The 23,143-nt window shown below is 44.3% G+C and overlaps 1 protein-coding gene and 1 non-coding gene across 2 annotated transcripts in view; one reads left to right on the top strand and one right to left on the bottom strand.

Moving 5' to 3' along the window:
- LOC138971979 (MAM and LDL-receptor class A domain-containing protein 2-like) overlaps positions 1 to 23,143 on the bottom strand; it is a 299,457-nt gene that overhangs the window by 171,475 nt on the left and 104,839 nt on the right. The window contains exons 71-84 of the mRNA XM_070344823.1: positions 21,096 to 21,285; positions 20,382 to 20,456; positions 19,299 to 19,445; positions 18,953 to 19,113; positions 17,552 to 17,735; positions 16,608 to 16,766; positions 15,433 to 15,692; positions 14,599 to 14,830; positions 6,747 to 6,884; positions 5,106 to 5,236; positions 3,627 to 3,714; positions 3,108 to 3,182; positions 2,469 to 2,615; positions 727 to 887 (exon numbers count right to left, since the gene is read on the bottom strand). Of these exons, the coding sequence (XP_070200924.1) occupies positions 727 to 887; positions 2,469 to 2,615; positions 3,108 to 3,182; positions 3,627 to 3,714; positions 5,106 to 5,236; positions 6,747 to 6,884; positions 14,599 to 14,830; positions 15,433 to 15,692; positions 16,608 to 16,766; positions 17,552 to 17,735; positions 18,953 to 19,113; positions 19,299 to 19,445; positions 20,382 to 20,456; positions 21,096 to 21,285 (2,148 nt within the window). The remainder of the gene's footprint in view (positions 1 to 726; positions 888 to 2,468; positions 2,616 to 3,107; positions 3,183 to 3,626; positions 3,715 to 5,105; positions 5,237 to 6,746; positions 6,885 to 14,598; positions 14,831 to 15,432; positions 15,693 to 16,607; positions 16,767 to 17,551; positions 17,736 to 18,952; positions 19,114 to 19,298; positions 19,446 to 20,381; positions 20,457 to 21,095; positions 21,286 to 23,143) is intronic.
- LOC138972064 (5S ribosomal RNA) lies at positions 22,468 to 22,586 on the top strand. Its single transcript, XR_011457442.1, has one exon. It is a non-coding gene; the product is annotated as a 5S ribosomal RNA (ribosomal RNA).

Raw genomic sequence — 23,143 nt, 5'->3', positions numbered from 1 at the left:
GTACGGATATATCCGTACCCACTCATATGGCTCTATCTGACCAGGTACGGATATATCTGTACCCACTCATATGGCTCTATCTGACCAGGTAAGGATATATCTGTACCCACTCATATGGCTCTATTTGACCAGGTACAGATATATCTGCTCAGATTGTTAGCTTCAGTCGCTTCCTGAAACGTCCATCTAACGCCTGCATTCCAGCGTGTTGATACACAGTTACTACACAGTCACTGCAATTCTGAGTGACCTGCTGCAGCACAGCTGGTCTCGGCTAAAAAAAGACTTGGTCAACATAGGTGGGGTAGAAAGTGTTAAATTAGAGGTTCCATTGCACTGTGGTGAGGATAGTTTGCTTAATTTTTGGGTTGGTTAGCTGGTGTGGGTTTTTTCTTTTTACAAAGCATAAATTTAACAGGGGCAACAGACACTCAATTCTTGACTGTGAGATGCGGTTATATAGTCTTCGACTGTAGATTTACCGAACAAATGAAGTCTCGGAGCATTCTTTCAGAAACAGGCTTAGAACATGTCTTGAAAATAAAATGCTACAAGGTTAACAGCTGAAAGCATCATATTTCTGCATCGTTAACATATTCATAATTTGCAATATCATCTGTCCACACATTGATTTCACAAAACATTATTTTTCAGTATCATCATCATTTTTTCTATTTTTTTTTTAGCATCAGAGTACTACGCATTAAAAAAATACAGTATGCTTACCCTAATGTAGACATTGAACTGGTTGACATGAGCGCCGTACATGTGGTACCAAAACGTGAAGCAGTAGGCCTGTTGTGCTTGAATCTGCTGTGATACCAACCGCGCTGTGTCGTTCGTCTTTCTTGGGGCCGATGTTTCCATGTACATGTACCATCCATTTGCTGTAAATGGATGAAAAACATTGTCAGACTAATTGCCATCTGGGTGAAGATGTTTCAAGAAACACATGCAATCCATTGGCTGTTAATGTATGAAAAGCCGTTAGACAATGCTTTCTGAGGCGGACGTTTCGATGAACACGTACCATTCATTACAACTAAATGTATGAAAAAATGTCAGACGATGGATGGTGACACTTATCACGCTAAAACTATTCAGTGACAGTGGCAAAAACTACAGGAACAGAATAAATGGATGCTCATAACCATGAACTTTGCTATAAAATACATTTAACTCAGCTATGCAACCATCTAAGGTAAGCTAATTTCAAACAGTCCTGCGAGATTTCCCTCATTTAGAGTGGTCTGGGTGGCCGAGTGGTAACGCACTTGCGCTCGGAAGCGAGAGGTTGCGAGTTCGACCTGGGTCAGGGTGTTAGCAATTTTCTCCCCCCTTTCCTAACCTAGGTGGTGGGTTCAAGTGCGAGTCTTTCGGATGAGACGATAAACCGAGGTCCCTTCGTGTACACTACATTGGGGTATGCACGTTAAAGATCCCACGATTGATAAAAGGGTCTTTCCTGGCAAAATTGTACAGGCGTAGATAAAAATGTCCACCAAAATACCCGTGTGACTTGGAATAATAGGCCGTGAAAGGTGGATGCAGCGCCTATAAAGGCAGTCGATCTACTGGCCGATGTGAATGCGTGATATATTGAGTAAAAAATTCCATCTCACACGGCATTAATAGGTAACATGCGCCTTGAGTCGCCTTGTGTGGTGAGATACGTGCGCGATATAAATCCTCGTAAATAAATAAATAAAAATAAAATAAATACAAATTTAAATTAGGCTTGATTTCTCACTGTAGAAAGCGAGCTACAATACAACAATGGCAGAGCAGTGGACTTGTGGTCCTCGGGTCGTGGGCTCCAATCCGGATCAGGAAGGACACAGGTCAACTTTATGTGTGGGCAGGGATGTAGCTCAGTCGGTAGCGCGCTGGATTTGTATCCAGTTGGCCGCTGTCAGCGTGAGTTCGTCCCCACGTTCGGCGAGAGATTTATTTCTCAGAGTCAACTTTGTGTGCAGACTCTCCTCGGTGTCCGAACACCCCCGTGTGCACACGCAAGCACAAGACCAAGTGTGCACGAAAAAGATCCTGTAATCCATGTCAGAGTTCGGTGGGTTATAGAAACACGAAAATACCCAGCATGCTTCCGCCGAAAACGGCGTATGGCTGCCTAAATGGCGGGGTAAAAAACGGTCATACACGTAAAATTCCACTCGTGCAAGAAACACGAGTGTACGTGGGAGTTTCAGCCCACGAACGCAGAAGAAGAAGAAGAACTTTATGTGCAGACTCACAGAGATGGTATCCATATCCCACCCCACTATGGCAGGTAAAAGTCGTCAGTCATTCTCCTAAAAGTGCAGGTAGCAGAATACACCTAAATAAGCATGCACCTGGGTAGCGCGACTCTTATTGCTGCTAGATTTCCACTGGGAGGAAGCGACCTGAATTTTTCCAGCGATGAGATAATAAAGCAATGAAAATGGAAAACAAAACACACAAAAACTTACCTGTGCCGTAGGTGTGGTCAGTGGTGGGTCCGGTGGCCGTGGTACCTGTTGGACCCTGGGATCGAGTCCAGTCAAACACATCGCTCCGGTCTTGGGCCCATGTGCACAGGTTTTTCTCAAACGCACAGTCAAACGGAGAATTGGACACTGAAAAAAAAAAGCATTAGATGAAAACAGATTTTTTCCCCCACTGTTTAAGTGTCTGAATGCATGCTAGCCTCTTTTGTTGATAAAAAGTGTGCGTTTTATGTGTGTTCTTATATGTGTGTGTGTGTGTGTGTGTGTGTGTGTGTGTGTGTATGTGTGTGTGTGTGTGTGTGTCGTGTGTGTGTGTGTGTGTGTGTCGTGTGTGTGTGTCGTGTGTGTGTGTGTCGTGTGTGTGTGTGTGCGTGTTTGTCGTGTGTGTGTGTGTGCGTTTGTATGTGTGTGCTGTATGTGTGTACTAATATGTGTGTGTGTGTAATCATGTGTATTTACCTGCAATTGCACTCTGTCAGTTTATAAGAATGTCTGTTCACTTCATCCTTTCTCTATTTTCTCAACCCCCCCCCCCCCTCCCCGCTCCTGTCTCCCTCCAACCACCCCCCCCCCCTCCTCCTCATTACCCTCTCTCCTACACACAAACGCCTTGAGTCTCACCGAAAGCAGTGGGTGTCGGTGTAGGCACTGGTGATGGTGTCACCATCTGGGTCACATTGGCTGTGGTTGGTTTATCTGAAAAATGTATAAGGTTGGTTGGTGTTGCCAAGTTATTCTTCCTTATACATGTACAGCGAACCCCCCCCCCCCCCCCTTAAAAGACATCCCAAAAGCTGGGAAAATCAGGTCTTAAAAAGGTGTTTTAGCTTCTGTTACATGAAAACTAAAATGGAACAAATTCAACCTGTCACAATGGACACATTTTTCCAAAACTGTTTCTGCACTAAGGAATCATGACCACAAACTTGAACAGATAAACTTTCCCCGAAATCAGCATATGCTGCCCGAACAGCAGGGTAAAAATGGTCGTACGTGTAAAAATCCACTCATGCAAAAACATGAGTGAACAAATGAGTTTCAGTCCATGAACGAAGAAGAAGAAGAAGAAGAAGAAGAACAGATCAACATCAGTTTCAATAGAAACATAAACACCACAACATTCGTTCATCCAATACTTACAGATACAGCTGGAAGAGGACGTGAAGCTTATATCATCTAAAGCCATGTCGCCATACGCGCTGCTACCTTTTACACCTTCGAAGCGGATCTGTAAATGGCAAATAAAATATGGCTCTAAACACAGTAAGTATTGTACAGTGGTACCTGTGATGAAAGGACACCCTTGGGACCAGCCAAAAGTGTCCCTACATTGCAGGTGGCCTGTCATGACAGGTATACTTTGGTAGAGATAATATATAAAGGGACAAGAGAAGGTGTCCCTTTAAGGGAGGTGTCCTCTCATGGGAGGGTCCACACATCACAGGTACTGCTGTACATGGTACCTCTATTTTACGACCTCAACAAATCTGAAATATCTAGGTCTCAGAAGATTAACTGTCTTAACACAGGGGTTATTTTACTGACACTGTCAAGAGAAATTCTGAGACAATCATGCAGGTCTTAATGTAGAATAGAGGGAGTCTTAACACAGGGGTTAATTATTTTACTGACACTGTCAAGAGAAATTCTGAGACAATCAGGTCTTAATGTAGAGTAGAGGGAGTCTTAAAACAGGGGTTATTTTACTGACACTGTCAAGAGAAATTCGGAGACAATCAGGTCTTAATGTAGAGTAGAGGGAGTCTTAAAAACAGGGGTTATTTTACTGACACTGTCAAGAGAAATTCGGAGACAATCAGGTCTTAATGTAGAGTAGAGGGAGTCTTAACACAGGGGTTAATTATTTTACTGACACTGTCAAGAGAAATTCGGAGACAATCAGGTCTTATTATCAGAGTAGAGGGAGTCTTAACACGGATCGGAGGGTCAATGATAAAATAAGGGCTGCACCAATGACCAGTGCTCACTCACTCCAGAAGGATGCAAGACACTCTGCATGGCCAGATACTCAATATTCGTGAAATTACAAGTCAAAACATATTTGCTGACTGACAAAAGTACAAACAATATCTGTCAGCACACTTAAAATTGTAACTCGATCTTTGGGGCTTGAGAAAGTGGATAGGGAGGTTCCACTGTATTACAAACACTTTTGGGGGTCATTAGAGACAGGTTGTTCTGTGTCTTGAAAACCCACCTAGACGGGCGCAGTGGTGTGGTGGTAAGATGTCGGCCTCCTAATCGGGAGGTCGTGAGTTCGAATCCCGGTCGCTGCCGCCTGGTGGGTTAAGAGTGGAGATTTTTCCGATCTCCCAGGTCAACTTATGTGCAGACCTGCTTAGTGACTTAACCCCCTTCGTGTGTACATGCAAGCACAAGACCAAGTGCGCACGAAAAAGATCCTGTAATCCATGTCAGAGTTCGGTGGGTTATAGAAACACGAAAATACCCAGCATGCCTCCCCCGAAATCGGCGTATGCTGGCTGAATGGCGGGGTAAAAACGGCCATACACGTAAAAATCCACTCGTGCTAAAAACATGAGTGAACGTGGGAGTCTAAGCCCATGAACGAAGAAGAAGAAGAAGAAGAAAACCCACCTGGTATTCCTTGGACTGCGGAGGGAGAGGCATCTGACCCTGGAGCCAGTTGTCTCCCTTGCTGTCGTGTTGAGACCAGAGCAACATGTGTGTCGTGTTGTCTGTGCTGTCCATGTACACGTTCAGGGTGCCTGCGGTCGAGAGTGGCAATATTCACTTTAAAATCAAACTAAATCTTCAGATCTCAGATGTATTTTAGTGCAACTCTCAATTCTAAGTAAATGTGATGTGATATGTTTTAGTGGGTTTTTTCTTTTTTAGTGCAATTCTTAATTCTTAGTATATGTGATGTATCTTATGTATGTAACTGCCCGACACTGCATGACAATTTTCCTTGTTTTTATAAGGACAGTAACATTTTGAGTCTTCAGTGAGTGAATCTGAGTCTCAGTAAATTCTACTTGCACTGTTATAGACGATGTTCGAAATATTCAATTTAAAATCTAACTAAACCCTCAGTGAATTCTACTTGCACTGTAATAGACGATGTTGTTGGAACGTTTAATTATGACAAAACAAAACGTTACGTTCACAGATATATATTGACCATATGGTCTTTTAAGTCCACAGACAAAGTCGAAAAACAAAAGAATTCTGTACTCACCGGTTGTACAAGATTTATTTAGATTTCCACAAACACTAATTAGACAAAACTTATCTTGACAAAATGTTCACACACACACACACACACACACACACACACACACACACACACACACACACACACACACACACACACACACACACACACAATAATACACTTGTGTCTTCGTTGCATGTGGCTGAACATATTGTCAAGATAAGTTTTGTCTGATTATAGTGTTTGTCTCAGTGCACTTAAAAGACCACAGGGTCAATATATATGTGAATGATACGTTTTGTATTGTCACTATTTCCAACAACATACCTTTCTTGGTTTTTTTATTCTGAATTTTGGAATGTTGACAGTCTATTTGTTTTTTATTTTTGTAATAGATGATGTATGGAACATTCACTTTAAAATCAAACTAAATTCTCAGTGAGTTCTACATGCACTCTAAAAGACTATGTTCGGAAACAGTTCTCAGATTTGTATGAGTTGTGAAAGAGTGAATACTCTTGCTTTTCGTGAGACAAACTTTCCCACATGACATTATAGGCCAGTCACTATAGCGAGGTGTGTGTTGAAACAAACTCTTCAGATTTTGTTTGTTTGTTTTGTTTGTTTGCTTAACGCCCATATCAGGGCGGTGCTGCTTTGACATATAACGTGCGCCACACACAAGATAGAAGTCGCAGCACAGGCTTCGTGTCTCACCCAGTCACATTATTCTGACACCGGACCAACCAGTCCTAGCACTAACCATATAATGCCAGACGCCAGGCGGAACAGCCACTAGATTGCCAATTTTAAAGTCTTAGGTATGACCCGGCCGGGGTTCGAACCCACGACCTCCCGATCACGGGGCGGACGCCTTACCACTAGGACAACCGTGCCGGTTAACTCTTCAGATACTAATTCTATAACATATATGGCATGCAATAATAATCTTTTAAAAATCAACCATCGATAAACAACTCTAATTTAAAAAATTTTTTTTTTAAAGAGTGCTCTTTTTAGTCTCACGTGGTGTGTACAAATTCAAAGAAATCTTCACTGACCGATTCCGGCACCGTACATGTGGAACCAGAAGTTGAAGCACTTGGTCTTGGAGGTGAATGCTGGGAAGGGCTGGGAGACGAGCCAGATCTTGTCGCCCGTGTGTCTCGGTGCTGAGCTCTCCATGAACATGTATCCTCCTATAAACATCACACCAAAGTCGCAATTATAGTGAAATCATATAACTGTTAACTTGGTTATACAGTGAAATATAAAATTTCAAAAATAAATTTTGATTTAATTAATATACTTACCAACTCACATAGATAGCATTAACTTCAGTTAAAGTGCTAGGACACTGAACTACGCTTCACCCCAAAGGGGAAGCAACCCCCTAAAAAAGAACGGCATTGACCTATAACCCAAGCTATACAAGAGTCGAGGTCATACCGTCACGTGACCTATCACGCGTGACTCGACCGCCGCCGTGCTGGAAACTCACTCCTACTGAAGTGATCTGTTCATTTTTAGGGAAACCCTAAGCAAAACTTCGTTTTGTGATAAGACATGGAAGCACTCTTACATGGCAACGTGGGAAAATAACTCTGAAACAAAAACCGTATGCCATACAAGGCATGGTCCTTGATGGTTATTTACACTACCGGTGTACTGCGCCTGCGCAGGATGTATACCGGTGAAACCCATTCCGTATTGAAACATATAACCCCTTAAAAAAAATTTGCGGGGCAGGCCGGGAGGGAATCCAATATGTGAGTTGGTAAGTATATTAATTAAATCAAAATTTATTTTTGAAATTTTATATTAAATTACATATTCTTACGCAACTCACATAGATAGCAGATTGCTAATTTAGGTGGTGGGCAAATGAACTCACAGTTAACATCTTGCAAGTATCTGGCCTGTAGCTACAAAAGCTGGCAAACCGAAATTAATGTTCTGCCGAGCACCAGATACGTTCCCAGGAAAACATAAAAAGACATCTTCTGCGGAAGATGTCTAGTAGATGTGTATTAAAATAGCGGGTACTTAAAATACCCCGCCGATAGAAAACTCATGACTATGTCCTTGAACGGTCAATGAGCTGCATTCATGACTTATGTAAGTCTCTCAGACTTGAGAACAGATAAAGAAGAGGCCTACACTCTGACCTCTTGAGCCCGTGCTGCCTGAAAAGGGAGGACTGACTGCCCCCCCCCCCCCCCTTTCCCTGCCACCACTGTAGGCATTGCCTAATCAATGTGGCAGTCCATTTAGCTAAGGTTGACTTCACTAAATCATTGCCTCTAGAAAAGTTGATGGAAATAAACAAAAGCCTTTGTTCTGGTGATCTAAACAGATCAGTTTGTTTGTTTATTTGTTGCTTAACGTCCAGCCGACTACACAGAGCCATATCAGGACGAGGAAGGAGGGGATGAAGGGGGCCACTTGTCAAGCGAGTCAGAAATATATTTAAACTCGAAATGTACAATTGTTAAATATGGCTCTAGCAGAGCCAAAATATTGCAAATTGGTAGAATTGTATTATCGGATCTGGTTACCCCTGTTTCTGCTTATTTGTCAGAAATTTTGAATTAAACCTAAGCGCTATAGATCAGTCTTTCTCCAAAGAGATGTCTAAAGCAAAAACCAGACAGAAAATGCACTTACTCGCACTTCTCTCAGAAGCTACTAGAGTAAGTATGACGGCTTCCCGTATTTAGAATAACAAGGCTAATTTGTCAAGGATTAAACAATCCGAACTCAAAAACTCCGAAACTAGGAGCAAATCCCAAGCCGGGACTGGAGATTTGCTTTCAGCCAACCAAAGGGAGGTTCCCTTAATCACGCTGGCTAAAAAGAACCCAAGTGAAAAAATGTTTTGCGACCTAGCTGTGTCAGTGCAACTGATATCGCATAAAGTCTTAATTCAGAGACGTGGGAGAAAATTCGGAAAGCCAGGATAGGTGGTTCGCCACCCGCATTGAACGGAGAGAAGTGGGGTTCTTTAAAAGTACGCCAATTGTTCCAAGCCAGTCAAAGTGAAACAAAAACGAAGACGCTGAACCCCTATGGAATCTCTAGACCAAATCCAGAGATGAGGCAGAAGCCCCTGAGCGTCTCGATGATTCCCGTACAGTAGACACCCGTGTGGCTCGAGTGTAAAAAACGGCGCCTTCTTGCCAGCCTAAAGGACTGGCAAACAAGATTGAATGGGCCCATAATGTGAGACCAACAGGCCGCTCAAAGTAGAATCGAGAGTATTATCCGGGAACGGGGAGACGAACATTTAGCAGAAGGTGATAGTACCGAGAGGCAAAACTTCTATCAGCGGCTTCTCCAAATTCACCAGAAGGAGTAGAAGCGCATAGCGAGATAGAGTCCGATCCAAGTGGACATTCCTGGCCGACCGACTAGAGTCTGCCAAGCCATAGAGCCTCTCAGAAGGTACTTCACTGCTAATAAGAATTCGTGGTGGTAAAAGCCACATCAAAACCTCGCATGCTCGCTGTGGCAGTGATAGGGAGCGAGATGCCACCCCCTGCTTCTCGTGATAAAAGACCACTGTGATGTTGTCCGATTGAATCAACACCTGTTCTCCCCTGACAAGGGGAAAGAATTCCACAAGAGACAGAACTGCTTCGCTGGTGGAGAGAGAACCAACGGGAACGCCCTGTAAGAGCAGTGGTGTGAGAATCCAAAGATTGGTTGTGTCTGTGAACCAGTCAAGAAAAGACACTAACAGTAACATGTTCCGGCTCTTCATTTGATTGCTTATCAAACGAAACCAGAGCCCTGAAGAACTGAATTAAATAAAAAGTAGCCACTTCCGATCCATTTTGTATATCCAAAGGTGGAAGTAAACATAGGCACGATCTATATAAGTGACCCAAAAGGAAGGGCCCCAGTGCCTCCCTCAATAAAGTGAGAGTTCTAATCGCCCCTCCAGCCGCTGTGGGAAAACACAGAGGCAGAGAGAAGAACGCTAAGACTCCAGTTGACAAGTGCCAAGAGTATGCAAGAAAGCGTGCTATTGTTTGCCCACTGAACCCTACCGCTAAATCGCCTCGAGGAGATAAAGTGGTGGGTATTTGGCAACGTGCCACACCGAGAAGAAGATAAAACCCAAAGCTGAGAACGGCCAGCTTAGCGCTTTTCTCTGATAAGAAAAGCCGAGGCGTGCCGTGGGCTTTTCCTTTTGCTGTGAGATTCTCTCTGTTAAAGAGTCCGCGTGCAAAGAGGAGGATTCGCAAAGAAAAACCCTCGAGCAAGGAAGAGATTTAAGTCTCACCGACAGAACAATACTGTCGGCCGAGGCCTTTTCCCAGAAGAACAGCAAAGCTAAGCCCTTTGAATATGTGTCCCGACAGAACACAAAGGCATCCCATCCCGTGAGTACGAAACCGCACAAGGGAAAGAATGAATCAAAATCTTGCATCAAGACGATAATAGAAAGAAGTGCGGCCACGATCTTCCACAGCCAGGAGATCATTGTTCTTGAAAACAGACAGTTTCTCCTTGCTATGAACATTAAAGATGTATGATCAACAAGTACGGTGCAACCGGAAGCGGTTCCGTAGTACGAAGAAAAGAATAAACTAAGTTCTTAGGCTTGGTGTAACCTAGGCCTACGGATATCGCTCAGCGAGTGAAGCGTTACTTGCGCGGGTGACGCAAGCGAAAGCAACGCCGCATCGCTGCCCACAAAGGAAGTGATGGAAAAGGAGAATCATATGAGAAAACTTCCGCAAGTTCAATTCTAGAGCCAGACAAGAAAGCGTCCCTGCGTGTGTAAGCCGCATGTGCGTACAACCGTGCCGCGACTGACATTTGTTCGGCTGAAACCTTAGCCAAAGAGGCCAGGAGTATGAGGACGTCTTTCACGCTAGCGTCGTTTCGAAAATCGAAAGGATTCAACAACACCGCGACCGACCGCGAAAGAGATCGAAGAAGTGTCTCTGAAAGAGACGCAAGTTCCAACGAGTATCTTCCCGTCTCCCCCAAACCAAGTAATGCGCCTTCAGAGTAAGCGCAAGCTTTGTCCAACGATAGACATCCTCCCTGAGATTAGCCAACTCCGGAGTGACCGGAAGCGGTGCACCCGGCAAAGCGTAAGTCTCAATAAGACTGTGATGACGACGGGTGAGAGCAAACTTGCGTGAATGAAACGAAGTGCTCGCTTCCGTAACTGGTCTGAGGCAAGCCATGGCTGAGCAGCATCAGGAGCCTGACCGTGTGCAGCCAGTAAAGGCACAGTATCCACAGGCAAGCTATTCTCAGAACCCGAAGTTCTAGCCAGCACCTTGGAAAGTTCGCAAGCAACAGAAGGAGACTCGCTAAAACGATATCCCTGAACTTCCGTTAAAGCAGGGCGGAAATCACACACCACTGAGGGTGGTGGTGCCGCAGAGCTTGTCATAGCTGTCACCCCTTCAGCGAAGTACTTGGCAGACACCTGAGCTGCAGTAACCGTAGCTGGTTTAAGTTAGAGTGACAACTTGCCATCAACTTCCTCCTCAGAAACTGAGTGAGAATCATCGAACTCCGAATCTGCTGAGGCTGGACCGTGAAAGTCGCTGTGACTAGCTGCGTCACTAAAACGATCCACCACAGGCGAGGCTGATTGCAAAACAGAAGAACCGTGCAAAGCCTGCCCGAAAGCAGCTTCCTGCCCAAAAGGAGGAAGTTGAGACATGTACACATTCACCGAGACATAAAAGTCTGCCCGTGAGTACATCTGTCTCGTTGTCCGGTGTCAACCCCCCGTGAGTTCCGCTTGCTAAGAGCGATAGCCTCCGGGGAGTCGAACTTTCACCCCCCGGCCGTGGCGGGGGGGCTACTAGTTCCGGCCCAACTTGTTGTCCGGTGTTGACCCCCCGAGTTCCGCTTGCTAAGAGCGATAGCCTCGGGAAAGTCAAACTTTCACCCCCCAGCCGCGGCGGGGGGGCTACTAGTTCCGGCCCAACTTGTTGTCCGGTGTTGACCCCCCGAGTTCCGCTTGCTAAGAGCGATAGCCTCGGGAAAGTCAAACTTTCACCCCCCAGCCGCGGCGGGGGGGCTACTAGTTCCGGCCCAACTGGAACACTTTCACCAGAGAACCTGGCTACCGGTGAACCTGACTAACCTGTAGAGCGTGAACGCTCCTCGTATGAAGTAAACACACTCCTCTGCGTGCACGTCAGCCGAAGTGACTGTGCATGAAGGCGGAACCTCGATGCGTGACAACAAACTGCGTCGCCCACTCCCGCCGGGAGCGAGCGCAAACTCGACGAATGGCAACATGTTATACATTTGGGTCGAAAACATCTCAAAAAGGGAAGAAAAACTATCTTAAACACAAGTATTCTCTTTCCCACTGCGTTTGTCTTGGCTGAAGTAACCTAAATTTAACCTGCTTCAGCACGATTGGACTCATAGGGTCCAAAATTAACAGACATTCTTTCTTTCTTCTTTATATGGTGTTTAACGTCGTTTTCAACCATACAAGGTTATTTAACAGACGTAATAGTTAGAGACTGAAATGGTAGTGCCTTTGCCTTTCTCTTTATGCGAAACGTAAAAGGAGAAACCTCAGCAGCTACTGACTAGTCTGTGGTTTCTAATTCTCCTTGTCAGCCATTGCTGACAAAAACCAGTCTGAGATATGATATTGATAAACAACAATCAGACCGAACAACGGAGAAAGAAAGAAACGCAAGCAAAAGCAAATAAATTAAAACGAGCTCACCCAAACTTGTGCATGAGAAGCAGGGACCTGTAGACGGGGTGAAACACTGTCCAGAAGACAGTAGGCTAAAAGCCTGCAGCGTAGTGTAAAAAGCGTCCGAGCTATCTGGTAGCTGAAGTAGGAGTGAGTTTCCAGCACGGCGGCGGTCGAGTCACGCGTGATAGGTCACGTGACGGTATGACCTCGACTCTTGTATAGCTTGGGTTATAGGTCAATGCCGTTCTTTTTTAGGGGGTTGCTTCCCCTTTGGGGTGAAGCGTAGTTCAGTGTCCTAGCACTTTAACTGAAGTTAATGCTATCTATGTGAGTTGCGTAAGAATATGTAATTTAACCTCCCTTTTAAGACCCCCCAACTGCAAAGTCCCTCCCTTTGTAGACCCTGTTTTTCAGAAAATTTCTGTTCACAACTTCTGTAACCTTACCCCTATTTCAAGACTCCACCCCTTTTTAAGACTCCACCCCTTTTTAAGACTCCACCCCATTTCAAGACTCCACCCCTTTTTAAGACCTGATTTTCTCAGATTTTTGAAGGGGGTTTCCACTGTAGTGTGAACTTGGTTATAGTGACATTGTGGGGTAAACAATAGCAAACAAATACATTTTCCCAACTTTTCAAAGCTTTTGTCAGCCATCATTCGTTGTGCTGGGCTCTCTAAGAACATGTACCTTCCAGCAAAAATAAATTAAACCACAGTCCACAGTGGAAAACCTCTTTTAAGAACCCCAATTTAAGACACCCCCTTTTTAAGACCTTACTTTTTCAGATATTCTGTTCATGACCTTGGTAAATTGACCTCTATTTTAAGACTCACTCCCTTTTCAGGCCTAATTTACTCAAGATTTTTCAGGTCTTAAAACAGGGGTTCCACTGTAATCTAAAACAAAATTAAATTAAATTAAATAAGAAAAAAAAGCGCAATGTTGTGAGGCATTGATTTTGTCCTGGGAGTGATATTTGATGGAGATTATAACAAAACTGTCCAAACAAACGATGACCCAGGGATTAATGCATGCAAAATGAATACAACCTTACAGAACTAATCTAGTATCATGAGGCCAAAAAAAATAATAGGTGTGGTTACGGTAACATAGCCAAAAAAAATAGGGTAGGAAGGTAGGCAATCACTTTTTTTTTCTTTAACTTTTTTTTCTAATGTGTACAAATTAAACCTATTTGACAGGGAAATAAGTGTGCGACTCGGGCGCTTTCGCTATCATTGCGTTTTCTGCACTCGTTTTCTTGGTTTTTGTTTTTGTTTTTTTGACAAATGTAATAAAAAGTTATAGGTTCGGCCCCTAAAAATAGGGTAGGTCGGGTTACCGTAACCACACCTATTTTTTTTTTAGGCCTGATGCTTGCATATCAATTTTTCTTCTCCATGCCCCAAACATTGAAGATAATACAGTGGAACCCCCCTTTTAAGACCCTCCAATTTAAAGGTGGTCGTCTACATTTTTGCTTTTTTTCAATAATCTTATGGTTAGATTTTGCTAAAAGGTTATGTCAGATGATGAATGAACCATGGGGAAAAAAGTTATAGAAAAAAAATATATGTAAAAAAAAGATTTTATTTTTGGGTAGCGTGACTCACGCTTCCAATATTTTGTTTTCTGTTTGCTGAGAACATGTGCTTTGCCTAAAAATACTGACCAATCAAATTCATGTCACTATGCTTATAGCCACGCCCAAACAAGTGCAGCAACAAGTTTGACACTGGAGCGCTGTCCACGCTTTTTTTTAAACGCACGAAATGCATGGGATTTGAGAGGAGTTTTGCGCTTGGCATTTTCCAAATAAGGATATCCTACTATGAGTACTACGCTGGAATACAAGAATGAATTTTCAAACGGCTACACTGGCTTCGTCTTTCCAGATCGAAAGGGGGTGCATTGTTGATATTTGTAGATAATAGACTCTGCATTTTAATGGTCAAATGGCGATTTCGGTATAAAAATGTAGACAAGGACCTTTAAATGGTCAAATGGCGATTTCGGTATAAAAATGTAGACAAGGACCTTTAAGACTCCCTTTCTTTTCAGACCCTCTTTTCTCAGACTTTCTGTTCAGAGCCTTTGTACAATTTACCCCTATTTCAAGACTCCCTCCTTTTTAAGACCTGATTTTCTCAGATTTTTGGAGGTCTTAAAAGGGGGGGTTTTGCTGTAAACTCTTGAGGGAACAAACCCACCTGAAGTATCTCCTTGCGTATGGTCAACAGAAGGTCCTGTATATCGACTGGGGGTGGAGCCAGATCCTCGCAGCCAATCAAAATCGTCTCCGCCCACGTTGGACCAAGTGCATGTGTCCTTGTCGAAGTTGCAATCACCCTGAGAGGCTCCGCATGCACCTGATGTGATACTGACGTCGTCAATGGCGATGTCGCTCAAAATACCGCTACCTACGATGCCTTCGAACACCACCTGAAATTAAGCAATGAATACATTTTAAATGAGTAAAGTACAAGATCTGAATATAAACTGCAGATGTTTGGCGTTTCAAATTGCTAAAAATGTTGCCATCACTTCAGCAGAACTGCCATGCTTTTCTTACAATGAAAAAAAAATGTAGCCAAGGGCTGCCGAAAACTTCCCAGAATTGCCCAAAAACTTTCATGTCCATTTCGGCAACTTTGCAAAAGAAGCCAAATCCTAGCAACACCCCTATATATATACAGTGGACCCCCCCTCCCTTTGAACAAAATTAGTTACAGTAGTAACCTGCCATGACAGGACACCTTTGAGTCCAGCCGACAGTGTCTCCATATTACTGTAGGCAGCCTGTTATTCTGTTTTGACAGGTGTGTTTTGGTCAAGATAAAGAGACTACAAAAGTTGTCCTTTACTAGGGTAGGGTAGGGGGGGGGGGAGGGCACTCATTGGACAGGACTTGCATCCCAAATTCTGCTGTATTCTATTCCTCAGGCCCGGAACAACAGATATGCAAGACAACTCGATGACATGAAATCAAACATAACCAATCACACATCAAGAACGATAATATGTCCACAACACCCTCAACCCACCTCCCACGAAGACGACGGGGACGTGACGGTCATCTCGGCCTTGATCCAGCGGTTGCCTTGGTTACCAGAGATGTTGAAGATAGTGCCGGTGATCTGGCCGCCCTGTTGCAGGTAGACGTTGAGGTTTCCCATCTGACGGCCGTACATGTGGTACCAGAACTGCAGACAGGCGCCGGCCGTCGAGGGCTGGGAAGGACTGATGATCTGGGCCTTGTCACCATGGTGACGAGGGGCGGACGCCTCGGTGTACATGTAGTAACCTGGAAAAGTGTCGGTGGATTTTGGACTTTGGATGCAAAGTAGGACGTGCACATACCTGCTTTTATTATTTGTACAGATAAAATGTTGAAAACCCTCCTTTTTAAGACCTGATTTTCTGAGATTTGTGGAGGTCTTCCACTGTACCTTGTATGCTATCACTTTTTGATAATTCTTCACACTAAACTCTTTGGGCATTAAAGGTGGTCGTCTACATTTTTGCTTTTTTTCAATAATCTTATGGTTAGATTTCGCTAAAAAGTTATGTCAGATGATGAATCAACCATGGGGAAAAAAGTTATAGAAAAAAAAATATATGTAAAAAAAGAATTTATTTTTGGGTAGCGTGACTCACGCTTCCAATATTTTGTTTTCTGTTTGCTGAGAACATGTGCTTTGCCTAAAAATACTGACCAAACAAATTCATGTCACTATGCTTATAGCCACGCTCAAACAAGTGCAGCAACAGTTTGACACTGGAGCGCTGTCCACGCTTTTTTTTAAACGCACGAAATGCACGGGATTTGAGAGGAGTTTTGCGCTTGGCATTTTCCAAATAAGGATATCCTACTATGAGTACTACGCTGGAATACTACAATGAATTTTCAAACGGCTACACTGGCTTCGTCTTTCCTGATCGAAAGGGGGTGTATTGTTCAGTTATTTGTAGATAATAAACTCTGCATTTTAATGGTCAAATGGCGATTTCGGTATAAAAATGTAGACAAGGACCTTTAAAGGGGTTAGACTTTTTCTAACAACTGGTTTGAACACACCAGCAGGACAGACAAACTGAAACAAACTTGGAGAACCACAACATTTAAAACCCTACTTTCAATGCACTGTCTGTACTCCACCTACAAGAATTTCCCAATGATAGAAAAAGAGTAACACCGAGCCAAAGACTTCATCCTTACCTGAAGCAGTGCCCAGCGTGTGGTCGCTGTTGGGTCCAGTTCCAAACGAGCCTGTGCTTCTTCTGTAGCGTGTCCAGTCAAACTTGTCATTGTGAGACTGAGTGAAGCCACAGATGTTGCCGTCTTCAAAGGTGCACTTGAGTCCAAGGGAAGATGCTCCTGATCAGAGAGATAAAATAGAACAAATCAATTTCAGAAAAACACACACACACACACACACACACACACACACACACACTGATCACACACACACACACACACACCCACACACATACCCCCCCACACACACACACAAAAGTACAGAAAAACACACACACACACACACTTAACAAGAAAACAACAACACTTTGGAATTGTTTCTGTGTCTTTTTATCTTTTGTATTTTATACTCATTTCATTCATAATTTTCTTTCAACAAAGTAGGTGAACAATAACAACAAATCCCACCTCAGGATCTCTGATCCCTTGCCATGGGTTTAAGTCACATTCCATCTTCCCTTGTAATCAGAGGTGTAGCATCTTCCTTATCAAAATTCATATGTACCTCCCACCCCCATATCTGCATCTCTCTCTCTCTTGCTTGCTCTTTCCGTCTCATCTACTGCCCTATCCCACCCCTACACACACGTGCACACATATCCTGCAAAACACCCACACACACTGATCACAGACAGGCATACACACACTGATCTCACACACGCACACACACACACACACTGATCACACACACACGCACACACACACACACACACACACTGATCTTACACACACACACACACACATACACTGATCTCACACACACACACATACACACACACTCACTGATCACACACACACACACAAACACATACACTGATCACACACACACAAACACACACACACACACACACACTCTGCACACTTCCCACACCAGCTCAGCAACAACTTTCCGCCTCAAGACTCACCACAAGCTCCGTCAGTGACACGGATGTCGTCAAGGGCGATATCACCGTCCCAACTTGTACCGCGCACGCCCTCAAAGACGATGGTGTAAGTGTGTGTGTTGGTGAGAGATACGGTCGCTTGGTGCCAGTTAGCGTCAATGGATCTCTGGTGCGTCCAAATTGGCCTGCCGTAGTTTGCACCCACCTGCAAAGCATACACGGTTTGTTTATTTTACACGTTTAAGAATAAAAAAAACAAGAAAGGTATGTTGTTGGAACGTGTAATTATTGACAAAACAAAAACGTTACGTTCACAGATATATCGACCCAGCGGTCTTTTCAGTGCACAGACAAACACTAATTAGACCAAACTTCTAAGCTAGTTCCCTCCCCCCTATGTCCGTGTGGCAAGAATCAGACAGCAGAGCACATCCTGCAGGCTTGTCCATACCACAGTGCTCTGAGGGACACCATCTGGCCAGAGGAGACAGCGCTACAAAAGAAGCTATACGGCCCCAAAGAGGACTTGGAGAGGACAGCACGTTTCGCCCTGCAGTCCGGACTGACGATCTAACAGCGAACGACAAGAAGAAGAAGACAAAACTTCTCTGACAAAATGTTCAGCCACTTGCAGGGAAGACACAAGCAAGGAAATGATTAAAGACCACTGGGTCAATATATCAGTGAACGTTTTGTTCTGTTTTGTCAATAATTAAACGTGTCAACAACATATTGTTTTTGTTTTTATATTCTGAATTTTGGAACGTTCGCAGTCTATTTGTTTTTGGAATTTTACACGTTTAAGTAATGTCAGTCTGTTCATTCTTACTTGAATACTGATCATGACTCTTGCTGTACTTTTGTCTTTCTCACGCTGTACTTTTTATTTTCTTCGTATGCAGTCATCACTTTCCCATGCATATTATTTGTTTGCACTTCCCCCTCGTCCCGGGGGCCCCCCTTTTTTTCCTCCCTCTTATTCTCTCTCTCCGTCTCCTCTCCTTCACTGTTTCCCTTGGTACACAATGTTGAATGCAAGAATTCCACTGCAAGCATTAACCTACACTGGTTTGGCTTCACATTTTCTGTCAGGCTAGCTAGACAAACGCCTGAAAGAGAAAAATCAAAGAAGAAAAAAAATTAAAGTCGGTTGTTCATTTCATTGCTTTTTATTCTATCAGGGGCCAGGAGATTGGTTCCGCAAAGCTCTCACTCTTGCAGCACACGTCAGAACTCAGAACTTTATTACAAAAGAATAAAGGTTTTAAACTTAGCCTAATCTTCCTGTCCTTTGAATGGCATCAGATAAATTAAGAGTGATTACGTCCCTTTGTTTCTTAGATGTGAAGGAAAAAGCCACAGCTTTGAAATATTTTTGCAGATGACGAATTGCAGCATTGAATCTGCAGGCCAGCAACTGACCTTGGTATAGACGTTGAGAGTGTTGACGTGGGGTCCGAACATGTGGTACCAGAAGGTCAGACACTTGGGTTGACCGTCATTGACCGGCTGGCTGGCCAAGTGAGCTGTGTCGTTGGCGTGTTGAGGATTGGAAGTCTCAATGTACATGTAGTACCCACCATCTGTCAATGAAAACGTCAAATTCACTGGTCAAACGGTTTAACCATTTTAATCTTAACATGCTTGTCTAACTTTTAACTTTATCTGTCCCCTTGGTGTGGCCAAAAGCAGGACCAGCATTAGCAATGGAAGCTAGCCTTGCAGCTAATTAATTAATTTTAACATGCTTGTTCAACTTTAAATTTACCTGTTCCCTTGGTGTGGTCAAAAGCAGGACCCGTGTTGGCAGTGGCGGTCTTGCCGTGGGCTCGCGTCCAGTCAAACTGGTCGTCTTTTGGCTGCGTGTAGGAGCACAGGCCTTGCTCAAAGTTGCAGTCCCACACTGAGCTGGAGTCTGAAGATGGAATTAATAATAATAATAATAATAATAATAAGGGTATTTATATGGCGCAAATCCTAATATAGTTCTAAGCGCCTTACAATCAATCTTCATTATAATAATCTTCCTTACAGCAACAACACACATTTAAAAAAAACTTCAAATAAATAAAAACACAATTAATTCAGGGTACAGTCAGTGTAAATTCTTGTGGTGAATACCCCCCAAAAGAAGAAAATTTAAACTTATGTTTGCTAATATCCAGTAAGCAGGTCTTGCTGAATATTGCCATACTAAGCTAGAGTATAAAACTAAAGCGCAGATGATTGTCAACATAAAGTCTTGTGACAAAACCTAAAACATAAAACTGTGCAGCGTGTTGTCCTCATCTTGTTTGATATACAGTTCATAAGGGTTTGTGCAGCCAAATTTTGTGTTCTCAATGTTCGAAAGTAGGGAATTTGATGCTGCTTGAAGACATAGGGAGTCAATAGGGCTGGTTATCATAAATTCAAATTTTTATGCCCTGACATAAAAATTTGTCAGGTTTACAAACCAATGTATATGAAAAAAGACATGTTTAACGGCTAAAACATGCAGGCATGTGAAAATGGTAGGAGTGAAGCTTGATATTTATCGGGCAATGTTGTCTTGGCAAAGTCAACATCACAACGCTCGATGCACGAAGCTTTTGCACTGAATTTTCAGTAAAATAGACTTCCCAAAGACTTTGGGAAGTCAACTTGAGGCTAAATTAAGGACAGCCTTGACCCAAAATGGGTGATTTTATGTGTCGCACACTGATTGCGTTAATAATAATAATAATAATAATAATAGATAACTTTTCCATAGCGTGAGTCCAATCAATCTCCTCCAGGCACTTTACAATTTCATTCTAAAATAAATCAGCACAAATTAAACGAGATTTAATGATTATTTAGCGAAACGTACTGCCTGCAGGAGGGTTGGTGACAGGAGCAGTGGACGGCGTGGGGGCCAGGCCTGTGTCTGCTACGTCTGGCTTGCCTGAAACACACACACAACGTTACATTGTTAACCTAGTGTAACCAAGTGCGTGAAACACTCAAATCCCCCTAAGTCAGCCAGTCAAACGGATAAGGGTCCCGGCTAAATTAATAGCCGTATAAAAATCTGCTATTGCTTAACTCGAACGTTTGCCAGAGCATACCAGAAGACAACAGAAGTCAGACCCTATCACAAACACCTCTGCACATCTATCAGGTGTCTTACCGACAAAAGTGCGACTATAAATAGCTCATGCTTCTATACGCCTTACCAAAAAAAACAAAGCAAAAAAATAACTAGGAACAAAATTTGAAAATCCTCTTTTGGAGTCTTTTCTTTTAACAAATCAAAAAATATTAGGTTACAGAAAAAGTACCCCCCTTCAAAGTCTGTTTTTCCAAAGAATCAGAAAATACTGAATTACCAAAAGAGGGCATACTCCAGAATTAGTCCTGTGCAAGTGACGTCACTAACTGGAAAAAAAGATTGAACATTCAGAGATTCTTTCTGTGTGGCGGCGAACAGGACCTGGGGCTAAATCGAGATATTTCAATCCCCAAAGAGTATCTCCGTCATATTTTCTTTTTTCCTGCATCAAATCCGAAAATACAAATATTAGGAAAAAAAAACTAAACTGACCTCGACACATGCCAGGCTTGAAGGTGAAGTCGTCAAGGGCGACGTATCCACGGCCACCATTGGTCAAGAGGTCAAGGGTGATCTGATAGGTGCTGGAGGTGTAGTAGGAAATTTGGCCCTCCCCAAACGTGGGACTTGCGTCGTTCATGCTGTTCAACGTCCAGATGGTGGTCACGTTAGACGAGGATTGCTGAAACACAATTCGTGCAAATTCTTCTTCTTCGTTCATTGGCTAAAATTCCCACGTTCACTCATGTTTTCGCATGAGTGGGTTTTTACATGTATGACCGTTCTTACACCGCCATTCAGGCAGCCATATGCCACTTTCGGGGAAATTGGTGCTAATGAAAACGTTACGGATGCGTTGGCACTAATGCATGGAGTCAATATAACACTTACCTCGACAGTACTATTCTTGCACATTATCTATTATAGGCCGAAAAAATTGGACAAAACGCTGAGTGGGTACAATTATCTCCCATAACCATGCGCCACCGTGGATCCCAAGCACTGTCCGAGTGCTTCCCCCTTACAGGATGTAGGTGGCGCGTCCTCTTTCTTTTTTCGCGCGTGTCAGACCGGCTGTGTTTCTGCTACGCTCCCGGATTATTTTGGACTAAGAGGCTTCTTTTCTGTGTGGACTATCACCTGTTGGATTATTCTGTGTTATTCCACTTCTGGCTTGAGGCTACGTTGTGTTTCCTTCAACTTGTGCCTCCGTTTTTGTGTGGCGGACTCGGCGTGCCTCCCGTCCTACTTCGTGGTGACCGGTCGTCTGCTTCTCGTTTCGCCGCATTCACTTGAGTATTGACCTAAATTTTCTTTGAATTTTGTTAATTCTCGGTCTTTAAGGGTACGTACAGGGCGAGGTAGGATGTCTCGTCCTGTTTTGGGCTCTGGTTCTACGGAACCAGAGTCTGCCGGGGGCAACCCTTCTCCGGGCGCCCAGCGTCATGTTTTACGCACGGAGAAGGGGATCTTTCGGCGCTCCGACTCTCCCTCCCCAAACGCTTTGCGTTTGCGGCGAGGGAGGGCGGAGAAAGCCTGTTTGAGCAAGCTCAATGCGAGCTTGCTCAAACAGGCTGGGCTTGAGCCTGGGACTTCGGGCGGGGCTGCGCCGTCGAAGGTTCGGGGAAGGTCGAGGGGAAAGAAAAAGCTTCTTTCTCCTTCTCCTTCAGTGGAACAGGCTTCCCCCCCTTCGACGCCGTTGTCCGGCCCTCAGTCTCAGGCTTCAGCTCCTCCCGGTTTCAAGCCTGGGGGGAAGGTTTCCTTCTCCTCCCTGGCTCGAATCCGGGGGCAGGTCGATTCCCAACCCTCCTTGGGGGTTGGTGAATCCGATCTAGGGGCTACTGGAGAGACTCAGGTTTTGACAGCCAACGGCCATACCACGTTGAAAACACCGGTTCTCGTCCGACCACCGAAGTTAAGCAACGTCGGGCCCGGTTAGTACTTGGATGGGTGACCGCCTGGGAACACCGGGTGCAGTTGGCATTAAAATCTTCCTTTTCCGGTGCCTCTCCTGTGCCCTCCTCGGTTTCCACCGCTGTGGAAGCCAGGAGGGACACGGGTCCTCCTCTGAACTCCCTCGCTGGGTCGTCTGCTGCTGTTTCGACAGTAGTTTCGGCCTCCTGGGGGGGGAGATCGGAGGAGATGACGGGGTCTCTGAATTCCCTCCCCGCTGGGGTTGGGATGCGAATTGACCCCGTTCAGGGCGGTCCTGTGGGGGCAGGGGTTTTCAGGCTTCGTGCCTACGACCACTGCTACTACGGTTCCCTCTGACGTCCGTGTGACTGGTGGCTGTCCCTCTTGTTAAGACACTCCGGCCGACTAGTTACTGGACGTGGTGGTGTTCGACAGAACGTGGTACTTCTGTCGAATGGTCAGGGCGACGGGAACATTGTTTCTGTTACTCAGACCGACACCTCCGACCGGACCGTCTTGACCCCACGCCATTCCTTAGCGTCTGGTGTTCGGGTGACGGATGGTCCGGACCAAGGGTCCGGAACGTTCCAGGCTTACGGGTCGGGATCGAACCGGACCCACGGGTC

Source organism: Littorina saxatilis, linkage group LG7, assembly GCF_037325665.1.
Source record: "Littorina saxatilis isolate snail1 linkage group LG7, US_GU_Lsax_2.0, whole genome shotgun sequence".
NCBI lineage: Eukaryota > Metazoa > Mollusca > Gastropoda > Littorinimorpha > Littorinidae > Littorina > Littorina saxatilis.
This window is presented reverse-complemented; position numbering and strand designations above follow the sequence as displayed.